An 18,373-nucleotide genomic window follows, 5' to 3' on the forward strand; every position below is an offset into this window, starting at 1 on the left:
AGGTAAGCTAAAATGAGGTTTTATTATAAAAATGATTTTCTTGAGTTTTGAATTGTGGACTATAGTTGGTATTAGTGACATTCTTGAGTGGAAAACTACGTTTGTGTGTGTGTGTGTATATTTACGTGAAATATATATATATATATATATATATATATATATATCTTGATGGCGTGGTATTGTGGTGAGAACAATATTTATGATTTTAATTTATGATGGTGTTTTGTGGTTTTACTCTTTGTGGGAAAACAATATATATTGAGAATGTTGATTTATATTTTGTTGAAAGAGTACTTTGAACTGTGGGGCAACATTTTGAGTCATGTGAGACTGTTTAAATGTTTTTCTGGTCTGTGGAGACCTAGTGTCACATTTTAAGTCATGTGGACCTTTGAGTTATGGTGTAACATTTTGAGTCATGTGATGTTTTCGTCTGAGGATCTGATGTCACAGTAGTGACAGAGGCAAGAATATTGAGATACCAAGCCTTTGGCCGAGTGATTGTTATGATTCAGTTAGAGCTTTAGTCTATCTGCCATTGTATGTCATGGGGGTAACCAGGGAATTACTTGCGACTCGTAAGTACACATTTTTAAAAGAGAGTTATAGGTTTGTATTGTTTCTTTTATTGTCCAAGAGGGACATGGGTGTTGTATTTAAAATGTGTGAGTATTCACTTGAGTTGAATGGGCGATTTCTTGGCTTTAGCGTGAGTTGTTTCATTTCCTTATTTATTTTCCTCTTTCATTTCTATTGTTTGATTTTAATGTAATCTCCTAAACTAAACTATATGCCGGGATTACGATGATTTTTTTATCAATTGATTTTAACGTAGTCTCCTGAACTAAACTATATACAGGGATTACTATGATTTTGGATTGTGTGCTTTTTGGTGATCTCCTAAACTAATTTTTTATGCAGGGATTATTGGTTTTATTTAGTTTAATTTGTGAGTGCTACTGTAGTTGAGACTCTGTGGGTGTGGTCAAAAAATTTGACCCTATGATCAAGGCAATTAAAGAGAAGAAATGGCAGCAGTAAATGCGACAGTTAATGTAGCCGTAAATGCAACGATTAATGCGATATTCAGTGTGGCAATCATGACTGCCAATAAGTGACGGTTATTGCAAGAGTAAGTGCGGCCTTAATGGTAACTTGCTACCCAAGTTATTGGTAACTTGCCATGCAAGTTTACTTGTAGCCCAAGTTGTAAGTCACATATAAATAGGGACAAAACGATCAGGTATGGTATCGAACTCTAGTTAAGACTTCTATACTCGACTCAGAAAAATACTGACTTAGGCATCGAAGAGTCTTTTGCAGGTACCCCCCCCCCCCCCCCCCCCTTTTTCGCACCGACGACGAAGAGGAGTCTCCGCTTCCTCATCAAAGCCAAGAAGTGGAGAGAGATTATGGAGAGAAGCTACATAGGGAGACTACATAGAGAGGTTACAGAGCAGCTGGGGAGAGATTACAGAGAGAAGCTACGGAGGGAGCTTATGTAGGGAGCTTACGTAGGGAGACTACAGAGGGAGGTTACGGAGAGAGATTTCGGAGAGGAAAGAGATTACGGAGCGAGGCTACGGAGGGAGACTACGAAGGGAGATTACAGAGGGAGACTACAGAGGGAGGTTACGTAGGGAGACTACAGATGGAGGTAACCGAGATATGTTATAAAGCAGAAAGGAATCAAGGAGTGGTGATAAGTTACGAAGCCAAGGGGAGTCTTCGCTTGGTCAACATCAGGTCAACGACAAATAAAAGCTTCTCGATCGTCCCCGGTTCAGCTCCCGCTCCAGTCCGCATTAATTGTTGGGTCAAATTCCTAATAGGAATTTTTCCTCACCAATATGTGGCTCCGTTTGTGGGAACCCTTTTACTTAAAAAGTGATGGAGGGAGCTGCATCTCAGGACATTTTATTCCATCACTTAAGGGCTGGGAGTGATGGAAACCAAGCAGAATGGAAAATCAGGTGGGTTAAATTCTGATTAGGACCTCTTTTGGTTTTCCTAATACAAACATCGAGCGGAGGTGAGTCAAATCTAGTTGAGGACCTAAAATTCATCTCGCGAAATGGAAAAGGTACGATGATATCATGACTTTGTCTTGACCAAAAAAATCAAAAATCAGGTGAGAAAATAAAAGTATTTAGGGATTGCTGAATGTTTTTATTCTTGGTGGGATATGTGAGTATGGCATGTTATATTGCCTCATTCTGCTAAAAAATTCGTGATGAGTAACTCGAGTGTGACAGGTATATAAAGATAGTAGTTTGTCCCTTCCCATGCTTGAATTTGACTGCGCGTGGCAAGGAAAAAATGAAGCCTACGGCTGGTTTTTAGTATGAATAAAATGTTGTCGGATTTACTCATGTTACCCCAGGAACAGGCGTCGCCACCACATGAAGTGGGGCGAGACGGTCCTTGCCTCCGCAAGAAGTGGGTTAAGCAGGCCTCGCCACCACAAAACGTGGGGCGAGGTGGTCTTTGTCACCACCACAGGACGTGGGGTGAGATGGTCCTTGCTTTCGCAGGACACAGAGTAAGCTGGCTTCACCATTACAGGATGTGGGACGAGGTGGTCCTTGTCGCCACCACAGGACGTGGAGCAATATGGTCCTTGCCACCGCAGGACATGGGGTAAGCAGGCTTCGCCACCACATGACCTAGGCTAAGCAGGTTTCCCTACCACATAACTTGGGGTGAGGTGATCCTTGTCGTCACCATAGGGCGTGGGGCGAGATGGTCCTTACCACCTCAAGACAAGGGGTAAGAAGGCTTTGCCACCACAGGAAGTGGGGCGGGATGGTCCATACCCTCGCAGATGCAGGGTGAGATAGCCACGACACTTGTGAGGCGTGGGGGCATGACCCAGATTACCTCTGCAGGGATTGGGGGCAACATCTTTTCGAGCAAACTCCGCCCAGAAAAACTACAAAGATAGCCTACGGTGACCAAGTGCATATGCGGATAAAGCACTTAAAATTGTTTTTCTTCTTGTGTATGCGAGTACAACGAAGAAAAACAAAGAGGCATGATAGGTGAGGTAAGTACATTTGAAAGTTGGCAAATTGCATTTGAAAATTGTGTGACTGCAATGAAGGGTCAAAAAAGCTTGTATAGCCGACAATAGTTGCTCAAGAGAGAGCATGGAGACCATCGTCAATGCCATGGAGACCAAAGCTATTGTTTCAGAGTTCGGTTGACACAATCATGGTAACCGTCAACGAAGCCGTTGAGAACTGCGATCACCGTCAGAGTGGCAAGCATTTGGAAAGGTTAGTCCGTCTTTTCAAAGGTAATTGAGAAGTTTAAAATTGAAATTAAAATTTAAAATGCAATTTCATATGTTCTTGAAATATCAAGAAAGTACAATAGAGTACAATAGAACCACGGTTTGTGAAAAAGGAAATAGCAGTCGCCTCACATGCGACTTTTATTACATAAGCATGAAATATTAAAAGCAAGGTTAGACATGAACAACCTCGAAAGCTTCAAGACTAAGGAGCGTAGTCGGGCCCACATGGTATAAGAGGAGAGATTGATCATCAATCTAACTCAAGCGGCGGATGACACCTCCTCCTCCTCCTCCTCATCAGACGCGCTCAAGGCCAGCAACGGGACATCTCTTGGCCGCATGCCTCGAATGGGAGAATAACCCATAGGATCAATCCCATAAAAACGATCAAACTCATTAGGGCCTATGTAGCGCCTTTTGTCTTCTTCGGTCAGAGCCTGATTCCATCCGAAACAGAAGTATTTGGCTGCCACACACTTCATCTTAATAGCACCTTTTTGGAACTCCTCGCTTTTGCTTCAAGTTACTAAGGCTAGGTCATTCTTCAACTTTGTTATCTCACGGTTCTTGTCCTCAAGAACAGAGGCCAATTCCACCATTGTCCTCATCTGATCATCGAGCTCTTTCTCTTTAAACTCGAGTTTACGATTCGCCTCGTTGAGTTTATATTGTCATTTTGTATGCAAAGCATCAAGGCCGAGCAAAAGGCGATGAGATGCCAAGAAAGCCTGCACAAGAGAAAAGGGAAACAAGAGAGAATTAGTTAAATGAAGCAGAGATTCTGTAAAGAAGGGAAAAGTAAAGATACTCACATCAAGCTGAGAGGCACAAACGTCATTATACAGCGCCATGGGGCTCTTGGGAGGACCTCCTAATTTAGGATGTGACGATACAGAGGTATCGACCACTGCTGACGCCGCCAAGCCATTGGAAGAAAGGGACTCCCCAGCTAAGATATATATGCTGTCCCGTTTCTTGAATTTGAGCTCCAAAGTCTTGGGTGGCGGCAGTGGCATGAAAGTGGTTGGATCATCTTGAGACGAAGAAGCTCTCTGAAGAGCAGGATCAGCGGCTTCGCTTAGGGTAGGTCTTTAGGGAAGTGAGCCCCCTAGCGAAGGAGAGCGTGGCAGGGCGCTACAAGACGAGTCGATGGAGGGAGCATGTGAAGGGCCGTCGCTGTCATGAGCATTTTCAGCCTTCAACTTCCTCAATTTCCGAGGAGGGGGGATTATTTGGGGTAACTCCCACACGACGTGGGAATGCAGTCTCTCCTCTGCATCGTCGCCATTGAATCCCTCCTCCCTCTCCTCTGAACCTTCGTCCATGTCGTCCTCCCCAACTATCACGACCCCAAAACCAGGGATGACCGTTTTGAATGTGTCCTTAATAGCAAGGTATTCTACGAACAAAGGTTCACAACTCTCCGATACATAGAAATGACCCTCCATGCGGGCAACCTGGAGTGCTAACATTTTTCCTAAAAGAGACTTACTCACATGGGTTCAATAGGGGCCAAACAAAGCCGAAGGACGATTGGACACCATGCCAAGAAAATTCTCAAAGGTTGCGAACTGAGAGGGATACCATCCCTACCCGACAAGAAGAGACTCCAGCCATTGCAAGCAATTAGGGGGAAGGTCGAATTTTGCTTGAGAAATCTTATAAGCTGCGAGATGACAAGTCACATTCAATAAACAATTGGAAGGAAGATTCTAACATAATACAGTGTAATCAAGATACATAATACATACCAAGGTCATCAGAGGAAGCAAGTCCAGCTCAGGAGATCGCCAATCGCCAAAGATAATCAAAGCCCTAGATTTCCAATCATTGTCACGAGTGGAAATCCATGCGGACACCTTCATCTTCGGAAAAGATGTGAAATTGAAATACTGAAAATATTTACTTAGCTTGGGGCAATTGTAGAGGTATAGGAAATCACACAATCTCAGGGAAACTTCCCACTTCAAACCCATGATAAAAAAGGCAGATAACATGAGGTAGGTGTTGAAATGGATGCAGACCAAGCATGGCCCACATGAGCTGAAAGACAGGTGAATAGGGAACCTGACATAAGGTAAGTACTCAGGAGACAAGATCAAGGCATCGTCGGGAATATTTCTACCAGTGTAGATATCCGCGTCTGCAGGAACGACTGAAAGTTTGACCGATTTCGGGATAGAATACGTTTCAGCGCATTTCTCCATAATTGAATGCATCGGTTGCCAAGGTGTAGGTTCACCAATTGACTCTAAGCTCCCTTTCTGAGGTAAGGTCGAATCGGTAAATTTGATGGGAGCCATGGAAGCGAAAGGCGGAGCTGTAGAAAATAAAAATGGAAATTAAGAAGAGGCAATAAGTGGGACATCGAAGTTAAAATAAACAGCAAGAGACTCGCATGAGGCAAAAGAGGCAGCCTCGGTTTAACTACAATTCAACCTCTATCCCAAAGCAGAGGCTGGTATAGGAAAATAAAAAATAAAGCAAAAACTTACAAGTGGCAGTTTTGATTCGATCGGATTCGATGCGCTGGCTCGAAAGCAAAAGTTAGGAAAAACTGGAATTAAGAAATAAGGTCAGGAAAAACGAAGGAACAAAAAAAAAAGTAAGAAAGTAGCAAGGACTTAGGGTTCAGTTAAAAATAAATAAATAAATAAATAACTAATAAAAACATATGGGCTTGGGCCTAGACGTGGTTGACCAGATTTGGTCTCGGAGGCAAAGTTGGGCCTTGAATGGAGTGAGTCTAGTATGGGCCTAGGGGATCTCATCTTGGGGTTCCTTCTAAAATGGGTGCCCAAAGGAGAAGCTCGGGTGGCCTATTTTGAAGTTCAAGCTTTTTCGAAATTTTCTCTTCGGATAGGCGTCCAAAGAGAAAATTTGGGGCATTGTGGGGGTGGTCAACAAATTTGAACCTACGATCAAGGCAATTAAAGAGAAATAATGGCAGCAGTAAATGCGACAGTTAATGTAGTCGTAAATGCGATGATTAATGCGACATTCAGTGTGGCAATCATGGCCGCCAATAAGTGACTGTTATTGCAGGAGTAAGTGCGCCCTTAATGGTGACTTTCTACCCAAGTTATTGGTAACTTGCCACGCAAGTTTACTTGTAGCCCAAGTTGTAAGTCACCTATAAATAGGGACAAAACAATCAGGTATGGTATCGTACTCTAGTTGAGACTTCTATACATGACTCAAAAAAATATTGACTTAGGCATTGGAAAGTCTTTTGCAGGTACCCCCTCCCCTCTCCTCTTTAGCACAAATGGCGAAGAAGAGTCTCCGCTTCCTCATCAAAGCCAAGAAGTGGAGAGAGATTACAGAGAGAAGCCACGTAGGGAGACTACAGAGAGAGGTTTCGAAGCAGAGAGAGATTACAGAGAGAGGCTACGGAGGGAGACTACAAAGGGAGGTTATGTAGGGAGACTACAGAGGGAGGTGATGGAGAGAGGTTACAGAGCGGAAAGGAATCACGGAGCAGTGACAAGTTAAGAAGCCAAGGGGAGTCTTCGCTTCATCAACAGCAGGTCAACGACGAATAAAATCTTCTCGATTGTTCCCGGTTCATCTCCTGCTCCAGTCCGCATTAATTGTTGGGTCAAATTCCTAATCAGAGTTTTTCCTCACCAACAGACTCATAGTGAGTTAAGAAATGTTTTATTATGTCATTCAGGTGATAAATGCTACCTGTCGAGAGGAAAGAAGAGTGATTTCTTGGATTTCTTGTTGAGATTTCAAATGATTTGGTTTATCATGGTGGTGACTTGTGCTTTCCTTAAAAAGAACAAGATTTTGATTTTGAAAATAATCATTGTGTTGATTTGTCTTTCTTGAGTCGAAAAGGTGATTTTGTGGTTATTTGAGTTTACTCACACGAGCTTGCAAAAGATTACCGGGTTTGTTATTTCAACCTGGTGCATTATTTCATGGTGTAGGGGTTATTGTACAGGTCAGAGTAACAAGTAACCGTCGTCGAAGTTGTGGCTCTATTGCTGTCGTAGCTTGGATGTAGAAGTGTACTTTTGGTTTTAGTCTTTCGCTGTGTAATGAGTGTGGTGGGTGTGTTTACTTATTGAATTGTCGTTCACTTTAATTTGTATACTTTTTGTAATGTAATATGTGACTCTAAAGAATGAGTTGATATTGACATTTGTAACCTTGGTTTGTTTTGTTACTTAGTTTAAATGAAAAATTTTCCAAGTGTTTTTCTTGGGCTTGTTAAGTAATCGCGTTTCAGATTTGAAATTCTTTATTCGAAATTCAGGACATGACAGCTATAGTTGGTTCGGGTCTAAAAGTATTCATCTTGAAAAAGATTGGGCTTGGTCCCAAGTTGGGGTTAGACTGGATTTGGTTTTGGAGAAGAGTTAAAAGGGTTGGATTTGATTTGGGTTTACAGAACTCTTTTTGGAGAATTCTTCTAGAGTGGGTGTCCAAAAAAGAAGCTGGGTATCCAGAGAAGGAATTCTGATTTTAGAAATTTCTTCTTAGGAGTGTCCAAAGAGAAATTTAGAGGTATTATGGGGGTGGTCAACAAATTTGGGCCTACAGTTATGACAAATATGAATGTGGTAGTGATGGCAACCGTAAATACGGTGGTAAATTTTGCCATAAGTGCAGCAATGATTGCAGTTACAAGTGAGTCAATGATTGCAGCCATGAAGACAACCGTAAATGTAATACTAATTACGAATGCTCTCATTTACGATTGCAATCATATGCGTAAGGGAAAAAAATTGAGAGTTTCTATTCATACCTCTAAAATTGACATTTGGACCTCTCCACTTAATAGAATTCCAACTTACTTTTACAAGTAACCAATATGTTATGTACACCTCTTTAATTTTCCCACTATGCCTCTTGTCTAAATAAAATCAATACAACCATTTTTCCCCCTGTAAAGGAGGATAGGGTTGGAGTCCATGGCCATGAATCAAAGTCGCCAACAACACGCATGTGATCCATGAAGTCAAAGACCAAGGTATATACTGACAGTTCCGAAAGTAATAGCTGCAACTTCAATGCCTTCTTCATTAACTTCAATGACGACTTTATTTGGGAATAAATTAATAGTGGCTTACCCACGAGTGATTTCACCTCTTCTATCAAACCTCCCAGAAGTCCAAAATTCTTAAGAGCATCGGAAGCTTCAAAGTCGAAAGAAAACTTGAACTTTGGAATTCTGAACTCACCCACTCTATTTGTCAATCAACTATAATATTGTTATTAAGTGACGATTTATTTGTCAAAGAGGTGACTTTAACACTACTCCAATTTAAACTGAGACATGCAAGAATCGCCCTTTAGGTACCTAGAAGTCAAGCAACTTATTTTGTAGACGGGGCTTGCAATTTGTTCATTGTATCTATTTCAATGGTAGTTGGGAAGCGAAAGTGATTTTACCTTTGAGATAGTTTTTCATCAAATTCTTTAGCACTTGTAAAAATAATACCTGATAATTAAAAAAAAATAATATTATACCAAAACTTGTAAAATCAGCTCAACGTGATACTTTCGTTCATCTTTCGTCAGTATTTCTTAAAATTATAGCACATCCAAACACACCCCGAGTCATTTTCTATCTAAAAAAAACATGACCTCACATTTAATAAAACATTGATATAAAATAGACAAAAGTATCACAATGGCAGATTCTAAATCTAAAGTATCACATTGATCACTGTAAAAACTCTTATAGAACTTTGATAAAGAAAGATTCTCATCCGTAATGGTGGAAATAGTGTGAACAGTGTCTGACCAGCTAACCTCAATAGTGAAAATACAAGGTAAAAAAACAGTGAATAGTTTTGATCGGTCAAGCTCAACGGGTGGACTTGCTCTAATGAGATAACCAAATGTGTTGGATTCTATGGACCCAACAAAATTTGGCCGAAAATTAAAGGAAAGCAAAAAGGAAGGAAATCGAAAAAAGAAAGGAAAAAAAATGAGTCGAGCGTTCCTCTGTAAATCGCTCCTCCTAACACCCTCTCTCTACTCCGCTCCCCTCACATCCTTGAAGCCCACACTCACCTCTGCTTCTCCTTCTTATAGGGTTCGCCGTATGGCCACCGAAGCTTCGTCGTCACCGTCATCCCACACCGGCGGTGACGCCATCCACCCCGACCCAACCTCTTCCTCTCCTCCCGCCTCGTCTGCCATTGATTTTCTCTCCCTCTGCCACCGCCTTAAGGTAATCAATTTTGAATTTTCACACTTTTCCTCGCGAATGTGTTTTGGATTTGAATGTGTGTCTGTTGTGATTGTGATTGTAAAGACGACGAAGAGAGCTGGATGGGTTAAGAGAGATGTGAAGGATCCAGAGTCTGTGGCTGACCATATGTACCGCATGGGTTTAATGGCTCTCATTGCTTCGGATATTCCTGGTGTCAATCGAGACAAGTTAAGTTTTGAGATTCACATTTTCTGCTTCTATACAACTCCCTAGTGTTTTTACTAAGTTTCGCTTTTACGATATTTCAGGTGCATAAAGATCGCCATTGTTCATGACATTGCTGAAGGTGAGTCTCTAATTTGTTGTTTTCGAAATTGAAATGAGGAAATGAAAATTATAGACATGTTTAGAAATGGACTTTCCTTTTTACAGTATGGCATGTTTATATTAACAAATTGGTAATTACTACTGTAAGATTCTACTTTTAGATGGTTGAAATCCTAGTTATTTACATTCTGGAATTTAATTTGAAAATATTAAGTGGTTATCTTTTTGTAGAAAAATAAATGAATTCCATTCGTTGATTGTCGAGTTATAAATTGTGGTTATGTATGATTTCTTGGTAGCTATTGTTGGGGATATAACCCCCACAGATGGGGTACCGAAGGCAGAGAAGAACCGAAGAGAACAAGAGGCAATGGACCACATGTGCAAATTACTTGGTGGAGGCTCAATAGGTATTAAATTAGTACCTCCCAGATTTGTACATTTGATATTATTAGACCTGAAAGTGGGAACTGTTTCTCATATTTTAGTTGTTTATGTTTCAAATTTCAGCTAAGGAAATAGGTGAATTGTGGATGGAGTATGAGGGGAATTCCTCCCCAGAAGCTCAAATTGTCAAGGACTTTGACAAGGTATGTTGTCCGTTCATATTTCCTGCTAAATGAGTGAACTTCAGCACTTCCTACGATTAGTTCAGTCATATATGGTGAAAATTATGTATAGGCTGCCAGCTGATGATTTTTGTGTACGTGGTGTTGGAAGACATATATGTACAATAATGGCTAATCACTTCAAATGCTACAGTGTTTATTGGCCAGGTTTAGGTTTTTTTTTTTCCTTCATTGTTTTTTGATAATCTGAATGAAAATTGACGAACACTTTTTAAAGTTAAATATTAAAAATTAAGAATAATGTAGGTTTTGTGAGGGTCAATGGACTTCAAATACTGTTATTTATGGGATGTCATACAGACAATATCTGTAAGGTAACACATAACTTGAGTAAAAAGAGATAATAGGATAAAGAAGCTGACTGAGAAGTTGCAGGCACTTAAAATGTTGTTCATAACTTCATGTTGGTAGTAATCGATTTGCTAGAGTTGGTACTAAAAATTTTCTCCTTGGTAGTTGAACATATAGCTTACTTTTATAATTGTTTCTTACATGCAGGTGGAGATGATACTTCAAGCCTTGGAATATGAGAATGGTGAGGCTGTTCTTATCATTTTGGTATTACAGTATCAAACATGCTGTTACTTTTTCAAACACAATATTAACTATAATTACTTATCCTTTTTGGCAATTATTTATAATTACACTTTCAAAGAATATAAAGTTTGCACCTATAGTGTGCGCTTATGAAAGATTCCCGTGTCTGGCTAAAATCTTTTTCTATTCTTTTTATGCAGGTCAAGGAAAGGACTTGGATGAGTTTTTCCAGTCAACTGCTGGTATATACATTTCTGTCTTTGATTTGATTTGCATCCATATCCAAGTTTTTCTTTTACTCATTTTTCACTAATATTTTGAACCTGATATTTTGATTACATCTGCATCAATATCCACTCGCTTCCATTAGATGGGAGATGCATTTGTAGGTTCATTAATAATTCATGCCCCCAAATGTGAATGAAGTCTTAGGAGCGTCAGTCAATTATTTTGTGGCATTATGCATTTGTATTTGTGAGTTACTTTATGAGAGGCTTATTATATTCTCTGTAATTTCAAACTTTTTCGCAGGGAAGTTCCAGACTGATGTAGGCAAAGCTTGGGCAGCAGAGATAGTATCCAGAAGAAAAAAACAAGGCTAATTTCTATCAAAGTTTTCCTTAGGGTTCAACAATTTAACCTACTCAAACCTTAACGATGTCGAGATGAAATAGTGCACAAGACTACAGCACCAGCAGTTCTAAGCAAGAACAGCATGATTTGTTGTTAGCTTGTAGTTCAACTTTATTTCGATACAAAACTTCATATTTTTAAGCTTGTATTTTGCCAGTTTATAATTGGGTTTGGTTCAAGTTGTATTTGGCAGGTGAGAAAAGGAATAGCTTTTAGGAAGCTTTAGAATGCTATGTCCCAGTAATATTTTCAATTAGTATAACTCAGGATTTAAGGTCTCATATAAGCAATTTGATTAAAGAAGTATTTGTTTTCATTTTCTCCAAGTCTTGCTTTTGGTTAAAGAAAAGAGATGATACACTGACGCTCCGTGCACATACAAACTGTTTGTTTTTATTCACTTGCATTTATTAGACAACACTAGTAAGCAACTGGAATCAGCGAGAGAGAGTTCTCTCATGAAAAAAACAACCCCGATTGCACAAAACGGCCTGCAGATGCACAAAACGGCCTGCAGATGCACAATCACCAGCACGGCAGAAAAAGGATGAGAAAATTGGGGGCCAGCAGGCAGCAGGTATTCAAAGGAAATACCATAAGATGGTCAAATCAGCATTACTGTGGTAGATGGACTTCAGTGTATTTAACAAATATAATACAGTGATCAATGCACGTTATGTCGTAAACCTGCAATGAATCATAGTGTGCAGCAAAGACAAGATACAAGAATTAGAGTGAAACTTCAGTAAGGATTCTAGATGAATTTTCTGATGTTTGGAGGTGTATAACAACAAAAAGTTGATAAAAGTAACATGTGCACATCTGAATGTCCAAGACTCCAAATTGATGCTCTCAGTAACCTAGCAGCCATATTACTTTTTCACAGGTTTTGGTATCATACCTTGTGTACTGGTCTCGCTCATCTTTTCACTTACATTATCAGAAAGATGGATCATATACACTTTCCTAACAAACAAACAAAAAAACTCATACCAGTAAGAATGATCAGATTAAACAGTGAAGCCCCTACAACTCATATCACAGTCTGTTCTCACTACCATTGGAGATGAAGTTTTGGCAAGCTCACAGATCCTCCAGTAGTCTTCTTCGTCACATTTGGGGGATGCAGGTTTTCTTCTCGGACACATCATGCCAACTGAAATAATGCCATAAGCATATCAGGTAATTAGCAGATAAAGGAGGAAAATCAGGTCCAGTTTCAGTTTTTATTCAACGAAAAAGTCCAAGCCATGAATCTATGTACCAAAACACAAGAAGGAAAGATTAAAAGAATAAATTATAGTCATGCAAAAGGTAAAAGAAAACAGAAATGCCTAGAACGAAAAAACAAAACGTGTACAAAACAACAATTCATATGAACAGCCTATGTGAAATGATGTAGTTCTAGAAAGACATAGTAGTTGTTCGTCAAAAATTTTCAAAGAAGATAATAAATGTGGACTACTTGTAAGGTGGCGACAGAGGATTTTATCAAAGGGTATTCTATAACGTGGACAAGATTCTAATATGTACAATGCTGAAAACAAAACAACTGGGCCATAATACTCTTCTTTCTCTAACCAGCGAAGTCTGTATTATGATTAATTGGAAGAGAACTACCCATTAAACACACCAATAATCAGAAAATTAAACAAAAAAAAAAAATCAAGAAAACTCAAAGTACAAGAATAAACAATATAAAAAAAATCTCGAAGAACCTAAAATAAATACTTGTTTTGAAAGCTGAGATGATTTTCTTTGACATTTCAGAAGAGTGAACTGAGAATAAATGAGATAAAAATTCAACCCTGGAAAATAAAGAGAAAGCCGGTTATGGATAATGATCAGAAACAAAACCCAAATTAATGTTACCTGGGCCATGCTATAGCTATAAAGAGCTGCACCAACAAGAGTTAAGAGGAAAAGAAACAAGATGCAAAAACCTAAACAAGACTGGACCAGAAACAGAGATGATGAGGAAACCTAAAAGGATGAAGGTATGGGAAAGAAAATATATATATATATATATATATATATATATATATATATATATATATACGGACGCGTTCTAAAGAGGACGTCCGCACTTTCGTTAAAGTGCGGACGGCGCTGCTGCAGCTCGGTTCGGGGTGCGACGGAGCAGCGGAGCTTGCCGGACGGACGCCACGGGTCAGACGGATGGGTCTGCAGTCGGTGGAGTCGCCGGCGACGTGGTTGCAGGCTTGCCCAGAAACCTGCAGTTGCAGGTGAGCTCGCTGCCCAGAAACCTGCAACTCCGACCTCCTCCGACCTCGAACGCTGCCCAGAACCGTCCGCCAAGCCTCCGGCCTCCGTCCGCCAAGCCCCGAGCCGCCGTCGCAGCCTGGAACGCCGCCGCTGCGTCGCCGTCCGCACTTTAGCCAAGTGCGGACGTCCGCTTCAGAACCCGCCCCTATATATATATATGTATGTATATGTATATGTATATGTGATATGTTCAAAACCAGAAGGATATTTCGCCTCTGATCATTAGAAGAGGAAATGAAAGATGACCTTTCAGATGCTTAACCAAATTGCTGTCAGGATCAGTGATTTCATAAGAAAAGCAGATATCTTCTTATTTACCAAACAGGATATCTTCTATGTAATAACCCGTTAAGTGTTAACCTCCATTACTAACGAGAAACTTGAAGCCTTTTACCCTTAACTCATAAGTCATACATCTCATAAACAAGGACCTGAATCCTCTACAATTGCTTTATGATTCTTTCTCTCCTCTTAAATCTCAGACATTCAAGTTTCATAAAACAGGATCTATGGTCATTGTGTTTTTTTTTTTGTCCTCCAAAGAAGATTGTTGCATCAAGAAAATACTGTTTATGAAATTGTGTTACATTTCCTATTCCTTCTTTCTAAAGAAACTGAAAACATATCCTTGAGCAATTAAAAAAAAAAAAACACCAAAGATACCCACAGCCACCTACCCTTTGCATGAATCTTTTCAGAGACTGATGATCTTCCACTTTCCCCATTCATAATTCACAAGCAAACACTTGGCTTTGTTAATTAAAATTCCCTAAAATAATTAAAGGATGTTCTATTTCTGCTTATCCCCTGAGAAGAAAAATAGTGTTAGTGTCATTAGCTAAGTCAAAAGGGCATCTTCTGTGCCAACTGACAACTCTCCACCTAATAGGCCTCCTTTGCTATGTCCTTTAATCTACTTGAAACATCTACTACCACTGTAGATGAAAAAGTTAAGTGGATTCCCTGATGTCAAAGCACGTGAAGCACCAAATTTTTTGCTGGCCTCCCGAATTCCTTTCTGCATCTACCTACACTCCATGCGATCATATGCCTTCAAACCTATTTTGAAAACTCCGTCTCTTCCTTGCCCAATCTTTCATTCAATGGAGTTCTTTCACATTTTTATCCATTTTTAATTTAGAAATGTTTATTTTACATGTACTTTGAGAAAAAAGCTTAAGGTTTCCCTCAATAGGGGGAAACACAGTTTGTCCTATGCATATCTCCTTATAAAACCAACACAACATAGGGTGTCAATAATATTACAGAAGGGAAATAGTGAAAACTGGCCAAGAAAAAATTGCACCTCAAGCAGGAAAAGTTTGTATCTAAGCTAATGTTAGACATCCATTCTAGATGATCCTATAGACCATAGACCTACAAAGTCACATAACCCATTCTATCATGGAAGGAGAGGTGAAATTACTAGAGCTATGTAGTGGGAAGACTGGGCATGCCATGCCTGAGCAGGCAAATGTGTTAAAAAACCGTTTGGGATTTCAATTGAACATCTTTGTCCTGTGGCCATCAAGAAACAAAAAGGGAAACACTGAAATGAGATTTGTGAATTCTTTGCGTGGGGTTAGTTCCTCTGGCTCGTCTGTTTTCTTATTATTTAGGAACAAGAAGGAAATGCTTTATTTATAATGGAAACTTCAGTGAAAAAAAGCTTAATCATTTTAGGCATGGCAATCTCCCAGAGAGCTGTACACCCAGAGTTTCATCTTAAGCAATACTGAAGTGTCCTATTGCTGAGATTCCTAACTAACAATAGGAACACTGCAAGACTGCTGAATGCTATGATGTACGAATGATTCTTACAGCTTCTTTCTATTGCCTAATTGTGTTCTCTACCAACTGTTTATATTTGACTACAATTTCATAGGCCATAGGCCATTATACTCTCAGCTATACTTATTTCTCCTCATTCTATTCTACGCCTTCCATGCAGCTTGCATCAATGGTGAAAGAAGGGTAATTCTGTATGGAAGAAGAAGTGGATGTTTTACCAATTTATGTTACTATATGCTCCCTAGGGAAACAGAGTTGGGGGTCTCCTAAACTCAAACAGGCAAAAGCTTTCTCATGCCATTAATATAAAGTTTTTATTTATTGATGGTTTTAATTGTATGAATGAACATATAAGTCACAGCCATTGTCAATCACAATTGTTAAGCAGGCAAATATATTTCCAAGCTCATAACAAGGTAGTATCTAGAACATAGAACAAACCTATCGGAATGTTGTTGCAGAAAACTAGCCGACTTTCACTAAACATAATTCTTCTTGTCTGGTGAATAACTCCCCCTGCTTCTGGAGCGATCTGATCTTTCTCTTGAATTTTGGTGGACATTATGCCTAACATCAGCTTGTGTTCTTCTAGAAGTTTCTGCTGAGACTTCATCCCCTCTCCTAAGAGGGTATTGTCCACCGGACCTCCTTCTCCCAGTATTATCAGATTTCCAAGCTCTTCTTTGACCTGAACTTCCTCTTCCAGCATTTCTGGAAGGCGTCATGACATCAAAATTAGATTTCCTAGCTCTTCTTCCTCTAGTATTAGCATCATTCATTCGAATGCTTGTCACACCCTCTTCTTCATCATCGTCTTCATCTTCTTCTTCATCGTCTTCACTGTCAACATTGTCATGCTCCACTTCAGCATCAGACGAATCACACAACTCCCCTTCCAGCTCTTCCTCATTGTCATCGTCTTCCTCTTCTACATCCTCTCCTTTAGAATCTTCAATTCCCTTCTTCTTCTTCTTCTCCTTGGAACTTATCGTTTTACCATCTTCCTTCACAGCATTCATGAGGTGAATATACTGGTTTCTTATGTCCATCAGCGGATGATTTTCGATAATGGCACCCCTCTTATACCCTTCTCTCAACACAACTGTATAAGTCCTAATCTTGCTCGACACATACAATATTCCCGGATGGTGAAGCAATGCCCGCTTAAACCTCGATCTAATCCCCAAATACTCTCCCAGAGCCAAAACATTCTCCCTGTCTGTCTTCTTCGGAACCAAAATATGCAGAAGCTCATGCAAAACCGCAACGGCCCACTTATCCGACTCGTCACTCTGAGACGACAGATGAGCTGCATTCTCATAAGGAGACACATACGGCAACTTCTGCCACTCATCAATCCACTTCTTCAGCTTCTTATCCATCTCGAAGCCTCTCGAAAACCGCATAGGAAAAGCAAGCGGCATTCCCTTGACATAGCCCTGTTTTGCTTTCTTCTCCATAACCGAAGTGGCCAGCTCATCACTCCAACACACCATCTCCAACTCCGGCTGCCCATATTTCCCGACTACAATCTTAAAGTAATCCGGAAACTCCGGCACAATGGTGTCCACGTAATCTTGAGGAAGCCCCAAATCCCATTTGAAAAGCTCGATGACATTCAGCGGCAGTTTATTGCTTCTCACCAGCATTAGCAGCTTGAAGAGGCGATCGGCGGCTTGGTGCGTGTAGGTCACGCTCTGATACATCAACTGCTCGTTGGCGTCGATGTCGAGGACTTGCGGGGTGAGGCGGACGTGGGGCTGGACGGCGGCGATGCCGGCGGGGAGGAACTCCTCGAAAATGGAGGGGTATTGGCGGACAAACTCGACGGGGCGCGTGGGGATCATGAGGGAGTCGCGGGATTTGGTGAGGAGGGAAATGGGGAGGGATTTGGAGGGCTCTGATTTGATGAGGTTCTTGATGTTGATGATTGGCCGGAGGTTTCTCTCCCGCTCGACCACGTGGTCGAGGCCGCGGTCGCGGACCCAGTTTATGGTGGTGTCCACGAAGGTCCTGCGGCTGACGTGGCGGTGGTGGTGGTGGTGGTGGTGGGGGTTTAGGACGGAGCGGAAGGTGAAGTGAAAGGGAGACATTGGTTCCTGCTCTTTGTTTTTGCAGAGTCTCCCTGTGGAAAAATGTGGTGAGGGTTTTTAGTAGGGTTTTAGTTTGGAGTCGACTCGACTCAGTCCAGACTCTTGAGCCATGACTTCGCTCGGCTTTTTTTTTTTTTTTTTTGTATTCAATTTAAATTTTCTGATTACACATTTACACCTCTTAATTTTCATTTTCTTTTTGTCAAAAAACTCTTAATTTCGTACATACTTTTCACCTTTTACCTTTTATCTTTCAAATTTTTCCTCCTATTTTGCCTCTCCATAAAAGTTAGAAAGTGAAAATATTGGATGGTTTGTAAGCCAACAATATAAAAATTTACCTTTTATCTTTCAAATTTTTCTTCCTATTTTGCTCCATAACAATTAGAAAAGTGAAAATGTTGGATGGTTTGTAAGCCAACAATATAAAAAGACTTAGATATGATCACTTAAAAGTAGTCCACAACAATCGTTGGATGTTTATCTCACCGTTCTAGGTAACATCCCTTATGTTGAACAGAGATAGGCATGGAGGTGGGTGTGATGGTCTCACTGCATAGAAATTCATTAAAATGATCGCTAGGATGCATGTGACAAACTATTT

At 40.3% G+C, this 18,373-nt stretch overlaps 2 protein-coding genes across 4 annotated transcripts; one reads left to right on the forward strand and one right to left on the reverse strand.

The window, feature by feature from the left end:
• Window positions 1-9,032: 9,032 nt before the first annotated feature.
• On the forward strand, window positions 9,033-11,882 carry LOC112198195 (5'-deoxynucleotidase HDDC2). The gene is made up of 8 exons (XM_024339276.2): window positions 9,033-9,491; window positions 9,576-9,700; window positions 9,782-9,819; window positions 10,100-10,210; window positions 10,311-10,390; window positions 10,928-10,964; window positions 11,167-11,208; window positions 11,498-11,882. The coding sequence occupies exons 1-8, from the start codon at window positions 9,171-9,173 to the stop codon at window positions 11,566-11,568; spliced, it is 825 nt and encodes a 274-aa protein (XP_024195044.2). The 5' UTR covers window positions 9,033-9,170; the 3' UTR covers window positions 11,569-11,882.
• Window positions 11,883-12,064: 182 nt separating this feature from the next.
• On the reverse strand, window positions 12,065-17,817 carry LOC112198193 (protein WHAT'S THIS FACTOR 9, mitochondrial). 3 transcript variants are annotated; one of them, XR_002935891.2, is made up of 4 exons: window positions 16,118-17,817; window positions 12,658-12,755; window positions 12,501-12,565; window positions 12,065-12,286 (listed from the first exon to the last, which is right to left on the reverse strand). XR_002935891.2 is itself a non-coding variant. In XM_024339275.2 (2 exons), exon 1 carries the CDS (start codon window positions 17,767-17,769, stop codon window positions 16,156-16,158), a length of 1,614 nt encoding a protein of 537 aa, XP_024195043.1. In that variant the 5' UTR covers window positions 17,770-17,817; the 3' UTR covers window positions 12,065-12,755; window positions 16,118-16,155. The 3 variants fall into 3 exon arrangements, 1 of the variants encoding a protein (XP_024195043.1); XR_002935890.2 differs by having other exon boundaries at window positions 12,065-12,565; XM_024339275.2 differs by having other exon boundaries at window positions 12,065-12,755.
• Window positions 17,818-18,373: the final 556 nt, after the last annotated feature.

Source organism: Rosa chinensis, chromosome 4 (assembly GCF_002994745.2).
Source record: "Rosa chinensis cultivar Old Blush chromosome 4, RchiOBHm-V2, whole genome shotgun sequence".
Taxonomy (NCBI): Eukaryota; Viridiplantae; Streptophyta; class Magnoliopsida; order Rosales; family Rosaceae; genus Rosa; species Rosa chinensis.

Bases quoted from the DNA above. Each gene is read 5' to 3' on its own strand.
- LOC112198195 (XM_024339276.2), top strand. From the start codon at position 9,171: ATGGACCCAACAAAATTTGGCCGAAAATTAAAGGAAAGCAAAAAGGAA. The intron at 10,391-10,927 runs GTATGTTGTCCG...TCTTACATGCAG, and splicing joins TTGTCAAGGACTTTGACAAG to GTGGAGATGATACTTCAAGC. The intron at 11,209-11,497 runs GTATATACATTT...ACTTTTTCGCAG, and splicing joins GTTTTTCCAGTCAACTGCTG to GGAAGTTCCAGACTGATGTA.
- LOC112198193 (XM_024339275.2), bottom strand. From the start codon at position 17,769: ATGTCTCCCTTTCACTTCACCTTCCGCTCCGTCCTAAACCCCCACCAC.